This window comes from Ipomoea triloba, chromosome 15 (genome assembly GCF_003576645.1).
Source record: "Ipomoea triloba cultivar NCNSP0323 chromosome 15, ASM357664v1".
NCBI classification, from domain to species: Eukaryota; Viridiplantae; Streptophyta; class Magnoliopsida; order Solanales; family Convolvulaceae; genus Ipomoea; species Ipomoea triloba.
Window position 1 is genome coordinate 3302353 of NC_044930.1, and position 22000 is coordinate 3324352.

The 22000-nt window shown below is 35.9% G+C and overlaps 4 protein-coding genes across 4 annotated transcripts; 2 read left to right on the forward strand and 2 right to left on the reverse strand.

Annotated features, from left to right (window-relative positions):
- Nucleotides 1–4309: 4309 nt before the first annotated feature.
- Nucleotides 4310–10333, forward strand: LOC116006945 (alpha-L-arabinofuranosidase 1-like). Its single transcript, XM_031247478.1, has 18 exons — nt 4310–4617; nt 5000–5219; nt 5458–5512; nt 5912–6123; nt 6446–6567; nt 6671–6818; nt 7078–7147; nt 7326–7471; nt 7670–7715; nt 7814–7866; nt 7970–8114; nt 8328–8446; nt 8537–8608; nt 8689–8795; nt 8992–9048; nt 9143–9341; nt 9466–9612; nt 10022–10333. The coding sequence occupies exons 2-18, from the start codon at nt 5043–5045 to the stop codon at nt 10169–10171; spliced, it is 2025 nt and encodes a 674-aa protein (XP_031103338.1). The 5' UTR covers nt 4310–4617; nt 5000–5042; the 3' UTR covers nt 10172–10333.
- Nucleotides 10334–10993: 660 nt separating this feature from the next.
- On the forward strand, nt 10994–13397 carry LOC116007147 (NADH dehydrogenase [ubiquinone] 1 beta subcomplex subunit 9). Its single transcript, XM_031247748.1, has 6 exons — nt 10994–11184; nt 11311–11352; nt 12213–12294; nt 12483–12538; nt 12730–12802; nt 13062–13397. The coding sequence occupies exons 1-5, from the start codon at nt 11050–11052 to the stop codon at nt 12769–12771; spliced, it is 357 nt and encodes a 118-aa protein (XP_031103608.1). The 5' UTR covers nt 10994–11049; the 3' UTR covers nt 12772–12802; nt 13062–13397.
- Nucleotides 13398–13617: 220 nt separating this feature from the next.
- Nucleotides 13618–15398, reverse strand: LOC116007145 (50S ribosomal protein 5 alpha, chloroplastic-like). The gene is made up of 2 exons (XM_031247747.1): nt 15217–15398; nt 13618–14188 (listed from the first exon to the last, which is right to left on the reverse strand). Exons 1-2 carry the CDS (start codon nt 15311–15313, stop codon nt 13836–13838), a joined length of 450 nt encoding a protein of 149 aa, XP_031103607.1. The 5' UTR covers nt 15314–15398; the 3' UTR covers nt 13618–13835.
- A 793-nt stretch (nt 15399–16191) lies between these two features.
- Nucleotides 16192–20798, reverse strand: LOC116007562 (splicing factor 3B subunit 1). Its single transcript, XM_031248279.1, has 2 exons — nt 20695–20798; nt 16192–20376 (listed from the first exon to the last, which is right to left on the reverse strand). The coding sequence occupies exon 2, from the start codon at nt 20234–20236 to the stop codon at nt 16445–16447; it is 3792 nt and encodes a 1263-aa protein (XP_031104139.1). The 5' UTR covers nt 20237–20376; nt 20695–20798; the 3' UTR covers nt 16192–16444.
- Nucleotides 20799–22000: the final 1202 nt, after the last annotated feature.

Here is a 22000-nt window from a genome sequence, read left to right on the forward strand (position 1 = left end):
TAACTGTCATCCTTGAATGATTGAATTCCATCCAATAGATTTTGAATTTTGAATCACTAATTTAATTGATTAAGGTTAAGGGTTATCATCATCATTGTACTAGTTTGTGCCAATTGGCTTGATAATTTAATTGCCAAAAAAATGAAAGGGATATTTGTTGACTTGTGCATAGTTTCTTCCACACTTTGCATAGAATTTCCTTGTAAGCATTATAGTGGGGCTAAATGATGCTTTCTTGCCTTGAACCCCCAACCAAGGATACACTAAAGGAACATGTGCCATGTGTGGCAAATTGACATTTTCCCTCAGTTTAAGCATTCTTTTATCTTTTACCACATTTACACTTCACTTTCTTATAAATTTCTTCATCGTATTCTCAAAGAATTCATGAACACAAGTACACAACTTTGTATGCATGAGTGAGATTTACCTAGTATATATCTTTATTTAAAAACAAAGAGTTTGCGTCATCTAAAAAAATCATGAACATGTATTTATTTATTTCAAAATAATGACTGGAAAATGTTTTTATTTTTCTGTTGATGTTGTCAAAAATTAACTCACCTCACCTACTTGTAATCAAATCCGGAGTAATAAAGAATCTAATAAAATAGTATCATGTTAAGATGAATGCATAGCATTACTCATAATGTAATGAGATTGATTAAGGTGTAATTAATTAATTAATTAATTAATTTCAAAATGATGACAATTTATTGATGGATCAAAGAATCGCGGAGGATAAAACAACTCAAAATACATCAATTATAAAGAGAATCACATTTACTATGGCCTACTTTCTGTTCTAGAACAATGGATTTATATCAATAGAATTGAAATGATTTTTTTTTTTGTTTTGTTGCAGCTTAAACGTTACGAGTTAAAAAGAGTGTACTACTTCCACTACCTCGCTTAATGGTTGCTATTTGTATATATTAAAGGAATAAAGGTCAAATAGGCCACTGAATTACACACGAAACTGCAATTAGGCCATTGAACTAAAAAACAATGCAATTGGGTCCCTGAATTACACAAATCCATGCAAATTAACCCAAAGTGACTTTTTTGACTTGATCATCTGGTTACCAACTTTTAAAAAAATATTTTAAAATAATTTTAAATAAAATAGTTAATTAAAATTAAATTTAAAATTTAAAATTTAAAAAAAACAAAAAAGACCCAATTGACTTGTTCATGTTTTTTTTTTAAATTTTAATTAATTAATTTATTTAAAATTATTTTAAAATATTATTTTTAAAGTTGGTAACCCGAAGATCAAGTCAACAAGTCATTTTGAATTAATTTGCATGAATTTGTGTAGTTCAGGGACCCAATTACATTGTTTTTTAGTTCGATGACCTAATTGCAGTTTCGTGTGTAGTTCGGTGACCTATTTGACCCTTATTCCTATATTAAATAAAGATTGCGATTATTTCGTAAAACACGTGCATAGAAAAATAAATCGGTGTGTATATTAAATGTTTCTTACTTTGACTCCTCTCAACTTGGATTGCAATTTGTAAATCTTTTTAATGAATCCTAGGAGAAAGATTAATATTATGAGAGCTGTTTGGTTTAAACTTATGTAAGGAGTAATTATTTTTGCTTTATTTCATTTATGTTAAATTGAACCATTACAATATTTATAAAAATGTGAACCATAAACATGTGAACACACGATTCAAGAAAGGCACATTAATCAAGGCAACACCATTTTCGGGCAATAAAATTATCACCACTTGTCAAGATAATTTATTAGAATGATATATTCCTACAAAAATATAAAGCTTGATTTACCAAATGTTAATGTGTCATGTTATCATGAAATAATTCAATAAGAGCCTTTTTTTTTTTTTTTTTTAGTGAAAAGGAAANTTTTTTTTTTTTTTTTTAGTGAAAAGGTAAATCATAACCACTATTCGAAAGTATGTATCGAGTAAACCATGTTTATATGTAATAGCATGGAAACTACACAATCAAGATAAATCGTACTTGAAGACCATTCGATTAACAGGGTATTGACAATAATTGAACACATGAGCTTGCAGGAATAAGAGCCCTTCTTTTTAAATAACGAGAGAAACTCGCAATCACTATCCGAGGGTGTACATTGATTCTATGTAATAACTCGTAAAGCACACACGATAGGTAAATCACACATCAATGATATATCTTCTTGAATTAGTTAATGGCAGCACGCAGTATTGTTAGTGTAGTTGTTATATTATACAATTACGGGTGGTTGGTATAGTTTTGAAAATATGACAACATTAGAAAATTTTACGATGAGTTTTTTTGTCAAATTGAATGACTTGAAAATTCCCAATCCTATAATGGGAAGAAGATCATTTTGACAAATGTTTAGAGATTATGGTTAGTATGAGTTTTTGGAAAATTGGTTTTCTATTACATCTGATTTTGAGTTGGCAGAACTCTAATTGCAAATGAAAGAAAAATTATATGTGGAGAAGGTACATGCTTACCCAAATAACTAATTTAGATTATGTTTTCTAAAAGGAAAAAGTTGAAATATCCTCTGTAAACTATGATGAAGAATTGCAGTTAAAAGAAAGAGACCTTGTGAAAAAGCCACTATATATTTTTGTCATTAGTTGTATCAAGACACAGATTCAGTGTGAAATGCTGATCACATTGATCTTCTTTTTATTTTTTTTTTAATTTTTTAAATTTTTTTTATTTAATTAATTTATATGAGATTAAAGGATTTGAACTCTCGAAGCTATTAGTAATGGATAGAAATACTTTTTTTTTTGCTAACAAGAAAAAGAGACAAATTGATCTAACCTCAAATTTTAGTGTTGTCTACAAATAAAAAAAAAAAAAAAACAATTCAACATCTTTTAAAATAAATAAAGATCATTATTTCTTTCACTTTCTAGTACAAGTATTATGTTCCCATTTTTCATTTTTCTAGTTTTTTTTTTCTTTATGTTTTCCCATTTTGCATTTTTCTAAATTTTTAATTTTATTTTCCAAACTTAATTTTTAAAGTTATATTACATAGAACTATTTCGTAACCTCGTGGTAAAAACCACCTAATGATTGAGTTAAATTGAATGCAGACACAAGTAACACAACTTTGGATCCAACTGCTTAAATAGGTAGAAAACTAGATTTGAATGCATTATCTATAAGCATGATTGAAATTGTTAATAGTTCCCCATTAAAAAAAAAAGGAGAATATATGAGTTTATAAAGTAATGGGTTAAACTAACTAATTGATTGAATTTAGTCTTTTAGACCATTTCCAATCATATGCACCAAAAGGAATATTTTCAAGAATCATATTCTTGCACCAAATTTTGTTCGATCTCCAACCCATTACGCCAAATTCTGCACCAAATTTTATTTCTTCACTAAAATAATTAGTTTTCTATAATAAATTAAGACTTTGTATTATAACTTTAAATATTTTAATATAAAATATAATTATAATGCAAATATTATTTTATTCCACAATAATAAATCATAGAACATCCATTACATTTATTTTTTAGAATTACCATATCGTTCTTGGAGATTATTGAATTTAAGTATGTTTAAAGTAATTTTATATGCAATTTGCTTTAATTTTGTTAAAATTATGCTTTGTGTAGTTTAATTTTTAATTAATATATGTTTAATATTAGTCTTGTTTTAATAGTCTTGATGGGATATTTCAAATGATATAATTTATTTTTAATAATATAAAATGTATATTTAACAATTTAACAAAATATACAAATACATTAAAACTAAATCAAGGACGTAAAAGAAATTAGAAATAAAAACAAGGGGCAAAATGAAAAGAAAAAAATCCACACCAAAATGATGGGAGATGAACCGTTGGCGTTGCACTGTTCATGCTGCACCAGAATTTTGGTGCAATACACGCCGGTTGGAGCAGCACGCTATTTTTTTCCCTCCATTTTGGCCCAATGGCGTGCCCCTTAAAGATGATCTTAATGCGGTTTGGCTCATGTGCATTATAACTCAATTGTATGTATTATCTTACATGGAAGATGAAATTAGTTCACGCATTCACGCGTAATTACAAATTCTCATTTTAACCTATTGTTATATATGGTTCATTTTGTACTTAGTAGGTAGCTATATAATTTGTTTGTTGGCTTAAAAAAAAAAAAATAGTTTGTTTGTTTGTTCACCCAATCTTTGATATTGACATATTTATGCAGCTGGACAAACATTATACCATATGGATAAGTATTTTAATTATATATATATACTTTATAAGTATACTTATCCAAATCAAGAATTTGCAGAAGAACACCCAAACTCCAGTGTTTTAAGAGAAGTGGTCCTCGCATTTCCACAAACACTTGCTAAACCTCTTCACAAACAAATCTGCTTACGTGAAAGCAAAGATAAGAGCAACGATTTTCCAATATTAGAATCTCCACAATCCTTAGAAGCAACAATCTCTGTCACTCTCTCTGTCTCTCCACGTATATTTATATCCACGCGAAACTGCGGTCAGCTCTCATCACTAACCAACAACACAGCTAGCAGTACACTGTGAGCTCAGCCTCGTAATATTTGACTCTTGAAATAGAACATCTTCGCCGCACTCTTTCTTCCAGACTGGGTCGTTTCCAGGTAGGAAATGTTTTCTTTTTTATTGTTGATATGAAATTCTTTGCTTTTCGTTCAATCTTCTCATGTATTGCTATGTTTCTTTGTGAATTTTGTTATGTTTTGGTTTATTTTTTCAACTTATTGTGTTCCCTTTGGTCAACAATCTTGTAGTAATATCGTTTTTGAGTGAGCAGTTTGATCATATTAGTATTATTCATGTGTCATATTGTCAAAGTTGAAAGCTTTATTTCACTTGGTCCGACATAGTGTGCAGAGTGGTGTTTATTATAAGACAATCCAAATGGTCTGGAGATTTACAGAGTGTCTTTTTTTGTGCTTTACAGAGTGTTCTTTTGATAATTTCATTACCTACTAAGTACTAACTTTATTAGCATATTTGCAGGACTTAAATTGGCTAGGGAGTCTCTGAATGTGGTGAGAAAGCAATGGGTTCTCCTCCTTCATCCCGTCTTGTCATCCTTAGTTTCCTTTTCTTTGCACTTTTTGCCCTAAATCAATGTTCTGGAACTGAGACTGACGCAATGGTAGCATTACTCCATGTGTATGCCTCAACAGCATCAGCAAAGAAAATACCTGACAGTTTGTTTGGTTTATTCTTTGAGGTAAATCAATTTGATTAATGAATGCTAATATAATTCAGTTGAAATCTTACCATTTATTATTGCCATTAGTTCATAAGCATTTTCTTAGATTTCATTTATTGTACCCACAAGTCTATGACTAGATTGAACTCTCCCTTGGAGGCTATCCATTTGTGAATTTGTTTACATTAGACTTGACTGGAATTCATAGAATAATTTATCACCTAGAATGCTGATTCTAGGAAATGTTATGTTTCAGGAAATAAATCATGCTGGTTCTGGTGGATTGTGGGCAGAGCTTGTTAGCAACAGAGGTCGGTTGAATTTATTTGTTTATTCATTTTGTTTTCAGTGGTTGACATCTTTGTTAACCACAGAAACCTCTCCATCCTCTGGCGTTTAAAAGTCGGGAAGAGCAGGATTTTAGTTGAATAATGAATTTAAATAACCATTTTCTTGTAATGAGCTTCTGAGTGATCAGTGTGACTTCCTTCATTTTGATTATCAAATGACTGCTTTCTCTGCATGGATTTTGAGTTAGAGAAATGTTCGAGTATACTTTTGATCCAGGACTCTATGCTTGTTAGGTTGTTGGATAATATCACCTTATGGATAGGATCTAGCTAGAATATTTACTTTCTTCTCCTTTAACTATTTTGTGTTCCACATCTCTATTCCCAAATTTTTAGTTGTTTTCTGAAACTTGATTTCAGGTTTTGAAGCTGGGGGTCCCAATACACCCTCCAATATTGATCCTTGGTCAATTATTGGGGATGAGTCCTCTTTGACTGTGTCGACTGATCGTTCATCTTGCTTTGATCGGAATAAAATTGCACTTCGGTTAGATGTTCATTGTGGCAGTGGAGGTGCAAATACCTGTACAAATGGGGGAGTTGGCGTTTACAATCCTGGATTTTGGGGCATGGTAGGATATCTATCTTTATCACATTCTGAATGAATTTTGATAGCATAGGAAATTTTAAGCCGTATCTCTCTGATTGATATTGTTTCAATTCAGTGTACTAGATTTGCATTTTCCCCTCTTCTACTGCACCTGTGATGCCAAACCTGTTATTCAATGCACGCTCATATTTAATTGAACTTCTTTCTAGTTACAATTTTAGCAAGCATGTTTTTTTGAGTGATCAGTATCAATTCTTGACCCTACAAACATATACTAATATGCCCCTTGTTTTGGTCTTTACTGTGCAATTCTTCAATTTCGTTTTATTTTTCTTCTTTTGTAGAATATTCAAGATGGAAAGAGTTATAACCTGGTGCTTTATGTTCGTTCTCCTGAATCAATTCATGTGTCAGTTTCATTAACTGGCTCAACTGGGCAACAGAAGTTGGCTAGTGCTGACATTATGTAAGCAAGACTCGATGGTGAAATTTACATGGTTCAGTTAATGAAAGTATCTTTGCTAAGGTATACATCCTTCATGCACTTTTTTTAATTGTTTCAATTGTAGTGCTGAGGACGTCTCTAACTGGACAAAGATGGTGGTGCTTCTGGAAGCAAAAGGAACAGATCCGAATTCAAGACTGGAATTGACGACAACAAAGAATGGTGTTATATGGTTTGATCAAGTATCATTGATGCCTCTTGACACGTTCAAGGTATGCATCTCTATGTAGCTACTTGGAATTTTCAATGCTCGTATAATCATGAACAATGATGGGACAAAACGAAGAAAAAGATTTCCTTGATGAAGGCATAATTCATAGTTGAATAGTTTACATTGATATCCATGGATATCCAAATGAGATACTTTTTTACTCAAAGAAAATTTTCTTCATTCAGCTTGAATTCTAGTTATGTAATAAAGGTAATCGACATCTCTCTCACTCTGTCTCTTTTTTGGGGGGGGACAATCAGGGACATGGTTTCCGGAACGACCTCTTTGATATGCTTAAACAGTTGAAACCAGGATTCCTCAGATTTCCAGGTATGCCTTATTTTGCTTTGTGTTATAATCTTCCAAACAAATCACATAGACAGATCAGGGTAATATTTGAACTTTGAAGTTGCTTGTATGCCCATTCTGGAAAACGGAAAAGTAATAATATAGCAATCGGAATGGCGATCAAGGTGGTAATAGTATTGCTTGACATATTTGTTGGTAGGTGGATGCTTTGTTGAAGGTGATTGGTTAAGGAATGCATTCCGATGGAAAGAAACCATTGGACCATGGGAAGAGAGGCCCGGGCATTTTGGTGATGTTTGGAATTATTGGACTGATGATGGACTAGGGCATCTTGAGTACCTTCAGGTAAATAGCGAAAGACACGTTGAGATCCGATATCTTCCTGCATTTAATATGGATATGTGTGCGCTTTTACATGCACATGAGTGAAAAAGAATGCGTATAGACATTAGAGAGAGCAAAAATTTATTTTTTATCCATTACAGAGTATTAGTATTATTATTTGGTGTAACCGTGTAAGTAATCTTTATTCATCTTCGCCAGCTTGCAGAGGACTTGGGCGCACTGCCTGTATGGGTATTTAACAATGGTATGGCCATTACTTACTGCATGGTCTCATTCAACCCTCGTTTAAACATGAATGATGAAATTCAATTTTTTTCCCCCTTTTCTTGTTCTAATTTCTAGGAATCAGCCACAACGACCAAGTTGATACATCGGCCATTTTGCCTTTTGTGCAAGTAGGTTAACAGTTCTTTCATGGAAAATTTTGGTTGTATATGCTGATTGGACGCTATAACAATTACTTGCGATGGTAACAAATATTTTAAATTCCTATAACAGGAAATTTTGGATGGTCTTGAGTTTGCCCGAGGTGATCCCAACTCAACATGGGGTTCTGTTCGAGCTGCATTGGGTCACCCAGAACCCTTCGATTTGAGATATGTTGCAATTGGAAATGAAGATTGTTCGAAGTCAAAATACCAAGGTATGCAGACCTTTTAGAATAGAAGCTTGTCTTTGCCAGCTATATAATACAGTTTACGGTTTTTCTTCACGTCGTCAGTATGTATTCTCTTTTGATAATCCTACATAATAATGAGGAATAATAAATCGTACAAATGGTTAGAATACTTTTCACAGTATATGGGTCGGAGAATTCCTGTGTAAATTCTTTTAACGCCATTATTCCATGACTCAGGAAATTACCTCATGTTTCATGCTGCAATTAAACAAGCTTATCCAGATATTAATATAATTTCAAACTGTGATGGGTCTTCCCAACCATTGAATCATCCGGCTGATTTATATGATTTTCACGTAAGCTGCTCAATGCCCTTTTTGGAACATATATCAAATAGTTGACAATACCTTAAACGTAACATTTTCACGTGCTGCTTCTGTGATTAGATTTATAGCTCTGCAAGTTACGTGTTTTCTTTGAATACAAAATTTGACCATGTGTCACGGACTGGTCCAAAGGTATGTTAAGCTTTCCGATGATTAAACAGCCCAGTTCTGAGGGTTCCTTCTTAATGGTCCTATCTATTTTCTTTCTGTAGGCTTTTGTGAGTGAATATGCTGTGACTGAGACGAAAGATTGTGGGACAGGTAGCCTTTTAGCTGCAGTGGCTGAAGCTGGATTTCTCATCGGGGTTGAAAGGAACAGGTATTATATTTTCTATTTTACGGGTATTTTGAAAGAAGAAACTATATATTGCCTATTGGGACTGCTTCATGAGCATTCAAACAAGTGCCTTCACTTTTTGTAACATTTATATAGTGATTCCAGTTCCGTGCCAATAAAATTATTTCTTCTTTTGTAAGTTGTTTGCCGATGATATTTGCATTTGTCCTCCTTGCAGTGATGCAATTGAAATGGCAAGTTACGCACCTCTATTTGTGAATGACCATGACAGGAGGTGAGTATTATAACCTTTCCCGTTCTTTCTTCTTTCTTTCAAAATGGTGTTTCTCTACGACAACATTCTTAGGAACAGTCCTCCGTTCTCTTAGGTGGAACCCAGATGCAATCGTTTTCACTTCCTCTCAGCATTATGGAACTCCGAGTTACTGGATGCAGCACTTTTTCAGAGAGTCGAACGGGGCAACTCTGTTGAGCTCTACACTGCATTCTAATATTTCAAGTTCACTCGTCGCGTCTGCTATCACTTGGAAAAACTCCGAGGATAACCAGGAGTATTTGAGAATAAAGGTTTGAATATTTTTACCGAACTGTGAAGTATACACTCGAACTTTGCTTGATGCATTTGTAAGAATTTTTTTTTCTCTGCCATTTTTATTAATTTCATTGGCGACTTGCTAAATATCATATTCAGGCTGTTAACTTCGGGGCCAAAAATGTGACTCTTAAATTCACCATCGATGGATTCGAGGAGAACTCCATACAGTTATTGGGATCAGCGAAAACTGTGTTAACCTCTAGTAACGTGATGGACGAGAATTCCTTCAACGAGCCTACAAAGGTATGAACATTCTTATGCATCTTACTCTGATTTGCTATAGCTGAATCGAAAGAAAACCTGCAAAGACTAAAATCCGATCCTCCATATAACAACTTGCAATGTGAGCTGTTATCTCCTTAATCTTCCCCATCCCGGGTCTTAAAGATGATATTAATACCCTCCCTTAGCTTATGCAAGATGCCTCGTCTCACCTGTCCTCAAACTCTCGAAGTCATTTTTCAAATTCATCTCTGCAAACTATTGCAGTCAGTAGAATAGCTTACCTGAACTCTTCCTTGGCTTGACAGCCCCATACTTTTCAAGTTTGCCATTCGAGATGACGGGTTTAATCAACCCGGGTACTAGGAATATACATACATGCATACATGTATGTTCTTGATGACTGATATTCTTGTTGGGGTTGATGCAGGTGGCACCCATTGAAACCAAACTACAAGGATTTGAGAAGATGGATGCTGTAATGCTGCCTCCACATTCCATCACTGCACTGGACTTCTTACAAAAACCAACCAATATCAGGACTGTTGGATCTGATTCTGCCCTTAAATCTTCATACTAATAAGGCTATGAATGTATATTTGACAAAAATAAGAGGATAAAAAAAGGAAATAATGTAATGTTAGTATGGTACTCTGATCTCAACTCTGATGTATCTAGTGCATGGTGGTGTTTATAATATAATAATGTTGCTCTGTGCAAATAAGATGTTTGTTTACTCCCATTCTTCTTGCCTCCCCTTGTGAAATAGATAAAAGATTTTAAGAAGTTGAAATTTCAATAATAGTCTTTAAGCTAAGACCTTATGAGTTTAAGTTAGAATGTTAAAGGTTCAACCAGGGAATGTTTGGTTTAACGTCTCCACCTTCTTCTTAAAATTTTCATCGGTTTTATGATAAAACAATCGTAACTAGTTTACATTTCTAAAATATCGATTTATACCCTCTCTTAATATAAAGACAAGTAGATTTAGTTATTTTTTATGATTGTTGTTAAGTGTATATATACACACGTACACACACAAATACAATCATCCTTGCCATAAACATTGGAAGTTTGTGTTTGGAATGAGCTCTTTATACGCAAAATTGTTAAAAAATAAATAAATAAATAAATAAAAACTATCCTGGAAGGCAAATTAAACCATGATCCACATTTTTTTTCTGAAAAGAACCATGATTCACATAGTACTGTGTGGATCATAACAAAAAGTATATTTAATACACAAATAATATACGTCTTAATATATTAAAAGTACATTATTTGATAGCATGGTCCACACGATAATATTGATGAATTGGGCCAGGCCCATTACATGGGATACAGATTTGTATGGTGTAAGGCCCATCATCCACGGCTCCTCTTCGAGAGTTACGCAGCTGCAAGTGCTTCTTTCTCTTTGTAGAGAGAAAAGAGTGACAGGCGAAGAGAGAGAGAGAGATGAGTGGAGCTGTAGCATCAGCGTCGTTCCTAGCTCGGAGAGCAGCGCAGAAGGAGAGAGTGCGGATTCTCTACCGCCGCGCCTTGAAAGACACTCTCACATGGGCCGTCCATCGCCACCTCTTCTATCCTGATGTATCCCTCTCTCCATTTCTAGGGCTTCTTTCCATTAGATTCGATCTGCACATTTTGTTTTTTTACACACGATCTTATCTCCTTTCAATGCAATTCATAACCGGCGATGTTCTGTACTTCTTTCAGGCCGATGCTCTCAGGGAGAGGTTCGATGCTAACAAACACGTGGTTCGTTTGCATTTCCTCTCAATTTATTATATGATTATTCCCATCGAATTTACGAATGTTTTCTCCTATTTATATGAAAAAATTCACTTATTAGGCAGAAATTGTTGTGCCTCTAACCTAATTAATTATACTATATGATCAGTTCAATGATGTAGAAAATGTCTGATTTTTACCGAGAGAATGTGGCCTTTTGATGGAAAGATTGTTGCTTTTGTAGATTATAGCGCCTTATTATAGCTTTTTGAATTTTAATATACAAGATGGATTTATTGGCTAGGTCTTATGAACTAAATACTCTGCATAATCAAGTTGTTTGATTCCAAATGCCTTTGTTTATGTGTTATTCTTAAAATGGTTTTTGTTTGGGATACTGATTACATGTCCATCTTTCACAATTGGCCATGTTAATTAATACTTTTGTGGTAATGAGTACACTGAAAGTGGAATGTTTCATGTTTAAATGTGGATAACATAAATATCTTGATCACTTTTTGCTCTAACTAACTGATCAAGATATTTATAGATGTTGATCAGTTAGTTGCATATCACCTCGGCCAATTTAAAGTTAGTTGATATACATGTTTTCTCTTATTAGAACCTTGTTGTATCTCGTGAAAGTAGAAAAGGATATATATCCTGAAAATAAACTTTAATTGTGAATATGGACTTAGGTGTGATGATCACAATTTTGGACCCTTTGTCATAGCTGATTGATGATCAAAACAATAACCAAAAGCTTTACTTTGTTACAAAATTGAGAATTTTACTCATCTAGTCAATCTTTTCCAGTATCATGTTTACTGCTTCCAGAATTGTATCCACACATGATCTTGCAATCATTTCATTTTGTTAACATCCAGGAAGATGTTGAAACAATTGATAGAATGATAGCCGATGGTGAAGCTACTTATAATAAGTGGCGGCATCCTGATCCTTATATTGGTAAGTTCCATTTTGATTTTACGCTCTTGACAATTGGGATTTTAGCTACACTATTAGAATAATGGAAAACTATGTTAAATCCCAAAGAGTAATTATTTTCACTTTTAGGTCATTTTTGTCATGTAAATTGGCCAAGGTTGTTTTAATTTTTGACAAAATGTCACATTTTATTTATCCTAAATATGCAGTTCCATGGGCTCCTGGTGGTAGCAAGTTTAACCGAAATCCAGTGCCGCCTGCTGGGGTAGTTTACTTAAAACTTTTCTTTTGTCCTTCATAAAATATGTAGTAAAATATCAACTCCTCTTTTTTCTGATAATATGCTTTACTAAATTCAATTTAGAGGATCAATAATTGATCTATGAAGCTCTCAAGTGCACATGTAAACATTAATGCTCACATACATGCATTTCTTTGATTTGCTTGCTGATGCAGATTGAGATAATATATAACTATGGCAAGGAAGACAATGATTAAGGTTGATCCTTTCTCGAGGAAATGATTTAAGGTTAGAATCCTTCATGTGTGTATGTTAACATTTATTTTCCCTCCCATTAGTTGCAATTATGGTCTCATGCCAAGCAGTCTGATGAGGTGGTTTATTTGAGACAAATGATTGGTTGTACGTTCTTTGAATTTTAGTTTTTGTCCTTTTATATTGTTGCTCGTGTCACTTTTAGTGTAGAACTGTATAAGACATTCTTCAACAAAATGTTATTGATCGAAAACAAAGTTTGCTTTATACTTCTAAATTGTTTCCATTGCAGATTTGAGGAGGTACCCGTGCACTGGAAGAAAATTCTGATCCATGTTTAGTGTTTTTCCCCTTTCCCCAGTGAAGTTATATTTCTACTTTCACAAATTAATAAAATCAGAGTTGATACTTAACTGGTTTGCTGTTGAGGCAGCTTTTGCACTTGTGGTTTAACTAGATTTTCTTTCCTTGGTAGTCATTGGTTTAAACCTAAAAAGGTTCCTTGAATGATATTTGGCAAGCAGCCTTTAAATTTGTAAAGAATCATTTTGGAACATATATGTGCTGTTGGCTGTTGCTTTCCTTATTCTTGTATGCATAATAAGTGACAATTTGGAAAATTTCCCCACTTTTATGCCACTTACTCAGTGATTCTAATAGCATTTATTTACTCAAACAACGTAAGTAAGTGGATCAACAACAAATGTGATCGAAACCCGAAGGCGTGATTCTCTTACCTGTAGGCGATGAGTTCGAGTCTTGTCAATACTCTATTTCTAGTACAATTTATTTCTCTTGCGTAGCTTTACTCAATTCACAGCCTCAAGTAATACTTGCAGATTTCTCAGTGATGGAAATTTATTCTTTGTATTGCACAGGTGAATTACTAGCTATATTCTAATATTCCAAGCATAAACTCTAGGAAGAGTTTAGAGCATCAGTACATCAAGAAGAAATTGTTAAGAAGTTCCCTAGCTTTTGAATATACAATAGGCTCAAGAAAAGATTTTAAGATCACAAGGGGTACAAGGAAGTTAAACATTCAGGCATGAAATGTTGTAACAAGCTACACATTCTTGTTCTTCTTCAACTTTGAAGGAGGCCATCTCCCCTTCTTCCTTAAGCGGCGCTTCCTATCGAGCTTCTTCCTTCTCAGTCTAATTTTCTTTGCCACCCTCATCCTCATCTTTTGCTCAAGCTTCAGCTGAAGCTTGGGCTCCAATGTATCGTTCTCAAAGGGCAAACTTTCCTCTTCGCCTTCTGAGGGAGGCTCGGGATTGTCAGTGTCCATGCCATCAGCATCATAACCTGCATTAGCAATCAACGCACCTCTCTCCTTGAAAACATAGGGTGCACAAATCCAGTAATTGGTGTATGACTTCAGAGGCAGAACATTAGAAGCCTTAAAAAGCCTGGAGACTAATAGAAAAAACCGATTACATAGTTCAGATATTCTTTTGTAACATGAATCCAGAAAACAGAAATGGAGCACATTTGCATGATCTTTTACTTATTCTTGGATTTTTTGGCAACTCAGTTGGTATTCAAGTGGTAAATTATGGGAAGGACAATGTGAGAGTTACATCTAATGCGGTGGGGGCTCCTCGTGAGTACTAAGAGCATCTACATCAATGAAGATTAGGTGGTTTTTGGAACAGTGATGTGTGATGTGGAGGTGAGAGAAAAAATGGGATCTCCTGCAAAGCAAGTTATTGGAACAGTAAAATAATTTTGCCCGCTGGGCACGCCTGACAGAGCTTTGACTTTTATTATTATTATTCTTTAAATCAATTTTATTTTGTTTTTTTTTCATCCCTCCCCATTTTCTCTTTTCTAATCACACTTACTAAAACTCCTAAAAAACCGTGAATAAACTCCATTGATAAGAATGCTCTAAGCACTAGTCATCCCACCTAATTCAAAATCTGTAATTCTACCTTTTTCAGTCAATACCCTGATAATCTCCCCAGGTCATTTCTCTAAAGTCTAAATAGACCATATATACATTGGTATGTATTAATCCCACCACATCTTTGGCTCTCTTAGCCTTGCCCAAAAAGGGGTAATCAAGCCATTGTACCAAGAACACATGGTTAAAAATTGAATGGGTTACTACACCAAGTTGCCAACTATTGACCAGCTTTATGATTCAATCTTCTACTATATGACCTAATTTGAAGTGCCAAAGATGTTTAATTAAGTTTGAGATCATCCTCTTAGTAGTGTCTGTTCTGTAATAGTGTGCGATCGTTTAGACTATCACCATAGAAATTCAGGAATGAAGTTTAAGTGCAACACAAATACACAATTATGATTAAAATCAATGTAACAGTTGAAGAAAATTGACAATCATTCTTCAACAAAACTGGTATGGAGATAATATTTCCATAAACCCTGAGGAAAAGAAAAAGGAAAGGAAGGGAGGGCGTGAGGAACTAGAGACTTACAGTGATGAGGGGAGAGTGAATTAGATGATGGCGAATGCGAGGAGTGGGGAATAGCGATAGTAGTTGCGGTGAAGGAGATGAGCCCAGCTGCCTTCATTTCTTCTCTTCTCTTCTGGAAATATTTGCCTTTCTACAGTCCGGGATTTGAACAATGGAAGGAAGAAGACAAAGGCATGAAGTCATACAGATTAAAGAACTTCCCATCTGACCCTTCTAGAAGAGTTTCTAAGACTGTGAGCCACGAGGTGCCTCGAGCATGCCCTGTAGAAGACACTGCCTCGTTTGCACCGAGTCAGCCCAATTAAGGAGAAAAGTGTCAGATTGATTTTTCTATAAGAAGGAGATTCGAACGTCCGATCTCTTTTAATAGACGAGAGTGCACGATCACTCACGCCAACCAATGGTTATCAAAATAACAAATTTAACTCTTCAATTTACACTAATATGTCAAATTCGTCCTTAATATGTCACCTAATAATACTAAGGGGTGTCACAAATAGCGAATAGTTGATTGTATTTGCAAATAGTTGATAATTGATTAAGTTAATTGTATAAATAATATTAATGGTTTGTTTAAAAAAATTGTAAAATTAGTTATAGACCATAAGTATATTATTTTATTTATTAGATTATTACGGAGTATTAATTTTAAAATAAATTTATTATAAAAGTTATTATTACTCCCACTATGGTCATAATTTCACGGTAAAGTGTCATTTCTGCTTCTCTTTATATTTATATACAAACCTTAATGTTTTCAAAGAAAAAAAAACATATATACAAACCTTAATAAATTTGAGTTCAACATTGTCTATTTCGATTTTTCTTTTTCGTGCTTTTAGTCTGAAATTCATAATTTTTGGTGAATTAAATTTTACTGCGTTGTTGATGGAGGGCAATCCTGACAAACTACCACGAAGGCATAAATCACGTTAGCCAATAGAAAACAGAAAGTAACCACATACCAAGACCAAATTAAGCCAACAAGCATCATAGAAATATACTGTAATAGTTCATACAATAAGATACAGCAATACGTATCCAACGCCACAAAAATTATGAAATAAAGGCAGCAAATTATTCAGTAATATCGGGCATATAGAGAGTGCTTTCATATGCTACTCAAAAGTTAAAATTCACTGGTCATAGAGTATCAATTACCAAAGATTACAGCTACAGTTGATAAGAGAGTGTTCATAAGAAGCATGATAGCGCTGGAAGAAGAAACTCATACGAACATCGATAATTCAGGCCTGCTGTATGTATTGTTCGAGTCGTCCTCGAGGATGGGGTAAGCGGCCACGAGCGCATCCTGAGCGCCAATGTATAGTGAATTGTAGATCTTCCAGTAAACTTCTCGGACTTTGCGGGCAGGATGGAACAGTCCCTGGAGACAGTAATTGAGGATGACAGCAGCCCCAAGTGCGACTCGCATACCTTCGATGGCTTCCATGACAGCGTTGATGACGTGGGGGGAAGTTTCGAAAATGTTTGGCCAGACGTAGTTCATAAGGTGGACCAGTGCATCTTCGCATCCGAGGCCAGCGACCCCTAGGGCCATGTGCTTTACAGCAGAGGCGGCAGTTTGCCTGTGTACCAGATCTCGGTCCATTAGAGCATCTTCGAGCAAGGGAGTTACGGCGTATATGTAGTCCTTCCCCATTTCGCCAATGTACTCGAAAAGAAAGGAGAGGGATTTCAGGACACCGTTCTGAACATTAAGCTCTGGGACCCGATATTCATTCATCAATGCAGGGAGGACAGTGAACGGAGAGCAGGTTTCTGCAACAATTGCAATTGCCACTGTTGTGCAGACACGGTTTTGACGTTCCTGCACCTTGAGATTGTTCAACAAGGTTGCAAGGACATCCTGGGGCCCAATAGCTTTAGCAATATAGCCAAATGTGTTGACTGTTGCTCGTCGAATACCCTTCTTATGGGCTTTAAGCATCTCGAGAAGTTCAAAACAGATTCTCATCCATTCTCTTGCAGGTACAAACTCAGCCCCACGGTCAGCAATACGTCCAACCAGATCAATACAGTTCTCCTGGACCTTCTCATGACGATTCTTCAAAATAGGGGTCAACCGAGGAAGCAAATCCTTAATGGGAGGAGTCATCTTAGTCATACCAATAACATTCACAATTGCCTTGAGAGCACCCAGAATTGACCCCAGAACCTCGGGATATTCTTCTCCCAAGTACTCGTACAACACAACACCAAGATGGCCCATTAACTGTTCTTCTCCACACTGTTTCATGACCACTGCAATCCTGGAAATCAAATCTGCAGCTTGCTGTCTCACTTTAGCACTCTTATTGTTCAGACGCCACTTTATTGTACCACAGATCTGGGGGAGGTAGGGCTTCACCCTCTGTCCAAGGGCATTCACAACAGCACCAAATCCATTGAGCATTACATTGGCATCATCACTGGTCTGTTCTTGGAAAGCATAAAGAATGCCATCAATCAGAAGCTCTTCTAAACGAGCATCAATATCAGATGCACCAAGATTTGCAACCACCTTCTCAATTGTCTCCATGACCATTCTTCTATATGGTTCACTTTCATCTTTTAGGTCTTCCACGACTCTCCCTACTATATCTGCAACACCCACCTTGTTTGCAATTTCTACAGTTGTTTCAACAAGCTGCTTGTAGTTTCGGCGATCCAAAGCCATTCTCCTAACCCAGAAATTACGGAAGAACTCTGGAAGAATGTCATTTCTGATATATTCAGCCTCCACACCTTCTGTACTTACACATTGTTTCACCACTTTCAGCACAATTTTCTTCATCTCCTCATCAGGAGATTGAAATTCACGAATCAGAATAACCATAACCTCCTTGGTATAGTAGCTGGCATAGATGGCATCCATAAGAGGAATGATAAAACCAATCGCCTTCAAGAATGCAGCCAAAACCTTTCCACGATGCGATCTAATACCCTTCCACAAGGGCTTCAAAACTGAATCAAAACTCTCAATACCATATGGTGCAGCAGCCTCAGCAAGTGCAGCCAGAGAAAGAGCTGTAATGGTTCGGACCTTCTGGTTCTCATCATTTAATCCATGTTCTATAATTTCTACCAAAGATCTCAAGTGTGGAAGAACAGCACAGCCAATTAGAATAGCAATCTGTTGAACAATCTTAATACCGGTGTGACGAGCCTGCCAAGATTTCTTACTCTGACAGACTGCTTTCAGAAATGGTAGCAAGGCGGGAATACCAAGTGCAGAGGCAACAACACTAAACGCTCTAGCAGTGGTATTCCTGACATATTCATCAATGTTATCAATATCTGGACGCATGGCCGCAATCATAGTTGCCAAACCAGCTGCCTTGCTAAGGTTAGAGATAATCTCCCTTCCTTCAACACGAGCATAGTAATCTTCATCAATCAGTAGAGGCTCAATCACCACAAGAATCTTGTGTACATATGGACGAACCAACTCATCCAACTTGTAAAGTACCCTATCAATAACCTTCACAAGTAAGTGCCTCTCTTGGTCTTCCAAGGTTGGTTGCATGAGCAATGGCAGAATGCGATTGAAGAGTGGACCAGCACCAAACTCTCTGGCCTTATCAGTCAGCTGTCTCAAAGCTGTTTTCCTCTGAGGGGGTGTCCCATTCTTAACCTTGAGCAGAAGTTTCATAATCTTACGTTCCTTCTGCTCTTCAGGAGACAACTCCTCTTCATTTTCCTCATTCAGTAAGGCACCAAAGTATTGGTAATCCTCAGGTTTCATAAGTGGCAAGCCACCTGGCATTTCTTTCGGTACATCAAACTGTTGACCCCTATTTTCCTCAGGAATGTTATAAAGAGGAGTCCCAATCGGCGTTGGGGTGGCAAGAAGCTTTCTAGCAGGTGTTCTGATAGGAACATAGGAAGCTGGAGGTTCCAATATCTTATAACCTTCTTGAGGAAACATTGCGTCAAGCTCTTCATCAGTCAAAGGGCGATTTCTTTCTTCAATGTCCTTCTCCCACCTCATTAGGTTATATTGCTCTGGTGTAAGTGGGCCACGAAGATTAATGGCACCAGGGGTAGGAGTAGCAAGTTCACTTCCACCAACAGGAGTTACACCTGGTGTATAAGCTGCAGCTGGGGTAGCACCTGCCATTGGTGTTGCACTTCCCATAGTTGCTGGAGTCTCATCCCACCTTGATCTCTGCCTTTTGGGTGTAGGAGTAGCAAGACCCAAATTTTTTGGTGTAGCATCCCATGTCATTCCAGCAGGGGTTGCACCAGGAGTAACACCACCGGCAGATGGGGTAGCATCTGAATCAGCCAGCCGCCCAGGAGTGGGGGTTTCATCCCACCTATTTCTCCTAACTGAAGGGGTAGCATCACCAACCCTCCCCGGCGTGGGAGTTGCATCCCACCTTCCAATCCCAGGAGTTGAGTCTGGAAGATCCCAGTCAGAACTTGTTTTGGCCTTCTTCTCTTTCGCACTATTCTCATCTTGAGACTGATCCCACCTATTCCTCCTCTTCTGGGCAGGCTGCTTTTCAGCTTCCTTTTCTTTCTCTGCAGCCCTTGCCTCTTCTTCCTTTTTCTTCTTTGCAATTTCTTTCATCAAATCTTCCTTTTGTCTCTTAAGAGCTTCCTCCCTCATCACATCCGCATATGTCCTCACATCTGGACCAGGGGTCTTATCCAAAAAAGGGTCATTCCTCTCAGGAGAAATAACGCGGTTCAACCTCCTCCTCCGATAATCATCCTCCCTATCAATAATCTTACTTGGTTTATTAAACCCCAGGTTTTCATCATCATCTCCACCCCTCGGAGCCTCCTTGAAGAATTGTTTTGGGGCAGTGAATGATGCCATCTTCCTAGCAATCTCATTCTCGGCATTCTCAAAAGCATCTTCCTCATCATTCACGGGTATAGACTTTTCATAACCCTCAAACCGGTCAGCGCTGTATAGATCAGTATCAAAAGTCACAGCAGAAAGAGAAGCAATCTGCTGCTCCATCTTCTTCCTCTCCTCCTGTGTCTTCTGTATCTCATCATCCATTTTGAATCCCTAGCTAACCTTCCGCTGAAGCTGCAAACTTAAACAAAATTCCCGAACCCTAGTTTAACCTACAGCCAACCAGTAAGCCAAAGCCCGTAATTGTACAAACAAACAACTTACGCAAATCCCAAATCAGGCACCTGCATACAAAATGAATCCAAATATCGTTTGTTAGAGACTCATAACATTCACAAAGCAAGTTATCGCGAACTCGAACCCTCACGGGGAGCTAATCAGTAAACGAAATGAATATGCACGCATCAACAGTGTATTACGATTGAAATATTATACGAATCCATGACAAGAAGAAGAATAAACCGATTCTTACTAAAATTTTAAATTAAAAATAAAGTTCATTTCTAACAAATTATGAAATATATAATCAGAAGGATCTTCTCATGCAAGCGGATATATAATGACAAATGAAATGAATGCAATTTGATGATGATAATACTGACCTGATGGCAGCGATCGGTTGGATATTCAAGCAGTTGGAGAGTAGAGCTTAGCGGAAGCCAATGGCTACAAAACCAGGGTTCTGCATTTTATAGTAGATCCAAAAATAAGGGTTTGGAAATTATAACCCTATTCGGATAAACCGGCTAAGAAGGTCGGTCTGACCGCTCCATCGCTTTTTTTTTTTCTTTTTTTCCCCTTTGGATTATTTGTGTAAAAAAAACACAAAAACAACAACAATAACAGCAACAAAAGAGATAAAAATTACAATCTTGATGTCATTGGAAAGATCAAATACGTGGTCTATATTTCTTAGCAACATGACAGGTGACCCAACATTTAATATTAATGAATGATTGGAACACCAAAAGGTCGTATACCATTTAAGAATTTATGAGTATACACATCCCCAAGTATTCCATTATTCGAATCGGATTTACACACCGTGTCACAACTAAGATATGCTCGACCTTGCGATGTATTCAAGTCGTTCATGTACTCATTAATCGAATTGACAACATCTAGTGTTGGAGCTAGTAGTATTGCACGACTTAAAAAAAAAAAACTATTATTGCTACTACCGACACAGACATATGAAACGTACTATCAACCATTGTTGCTATCAGGTCTACATTTGACGGTAATAATATCTTTGGTGGTATATCAATTTTATCATAACCAGAGTAAAAATCTGGTTAAATGGTACTTGGAACTTGCAAGTTAGCTTGAAACAATATGAAAAAGTTTGCTAAATGGCTTGCATCAATTGGTGATGGAGTCATCGATAATCATAATGAACTATATGATAAGTGGTCATAATGTGTTACCACTTACCATCCCATTTGCATTATATTAAAAAAAAAAATCCATTGGTTCATTGCAATTATTTGAGTATAGTTAAGTTTTTTTTTTTTTAAATAAAATACTTGATTCATTAATTTAGAAGAAAGACAACCCACAAGAAAAGGAGGGGGGTGTATCGTTAAGTTTTATATAAGCTTTCCTCTTAATTTGAAGCTACTCATCCTTTCACCATAAATTTAATTATGAGTATGTCGACTTTTATATGTGATGCGTTTGAATGATTATTGGTTACTTGAGTGCATAAATGTGTATTAATCTTGCTTTATTACATTCAAGAATTGTTATTAAAAAAAGTACAAAAATATTTAAAAAAGAAATTATCGATTAGTAATGAATTGGTTAATATCACTTTATTAATCAATTAAGAACATTGTGGCTCTGTTTGGTAAATAATCAACCTATCAGCTAATTTTGGCTTATTTGACTATTATTAGTTGTTTGGTT

Excerpts from the sequence above, each read along its gene's own strand:
- LOC116006945 (XM_031247478.1), top strand. The coding sequence starts at position 5,043 with ATGGGTTCTCCTCCTTCATCCCGTCTTGTCATCCTTAGTTTCCTTTTC. Across the intron at positions 5,220-5,457 it reads TGTTTGGTTTATTCTTTGAG|GAAATAAATCATGCTGGTTC; the intron begins GTAAATCAATTT and ends GTTATGTTTCAG. Across the intron at positions 7,867-7,969 it reads CCATTTTGCCTTTTGTGCAA|GAAATTTTGGATGGTCTTGA; the intron begins GTAGGTTAACAG and ends TTCCTATAACAG.
- LOC116007147 (XM_031247748.1), top strand. The coding sequence starts at position 11,050 with ATGAGTGGAGCTGTAGCATCAGCGTCGTTCCTAGCTCGGAGAGCAGCG. Across the intron at positions 11,353-12,212 it reads TCGATGCTAACAAACACGTG|GAAGATGTTGAAACAATTGA; the intron begins GTTCGTTTGCAT and ends GTTAACATCCAG. Across the intron at positions 12,295-12,482 it reads GCATCCTGATCCTTATATTG|TTCCATGGGCTCCTGGTGGT; the intron begins GTAAGTTCCATT and ends CTAAATATGCAG.
- LOC116007145 (XM_031247747.1), bottom strand. The coding sequence starts at position 15,313 with ATGAAGGCAGCTGGGCTCATCTCCTTCACCGCAACTACTATCGCTATT. Across the intron at positions 14,189-15,216 it reads TTCACTCTCCCCTCATCACT|TCTCCAGGCTTTTTAAGGCT; the intron begins GTAAGTCTCTAG and ends TTTTTCTATTAG.
- LOC116007562 (XM_031248279.1), bottom strand. The coding sequence starts at position 20,236 with ATGGATGATGAGATACAGAAGACACAGGAGGAGAGGAAGAAGATGGAG.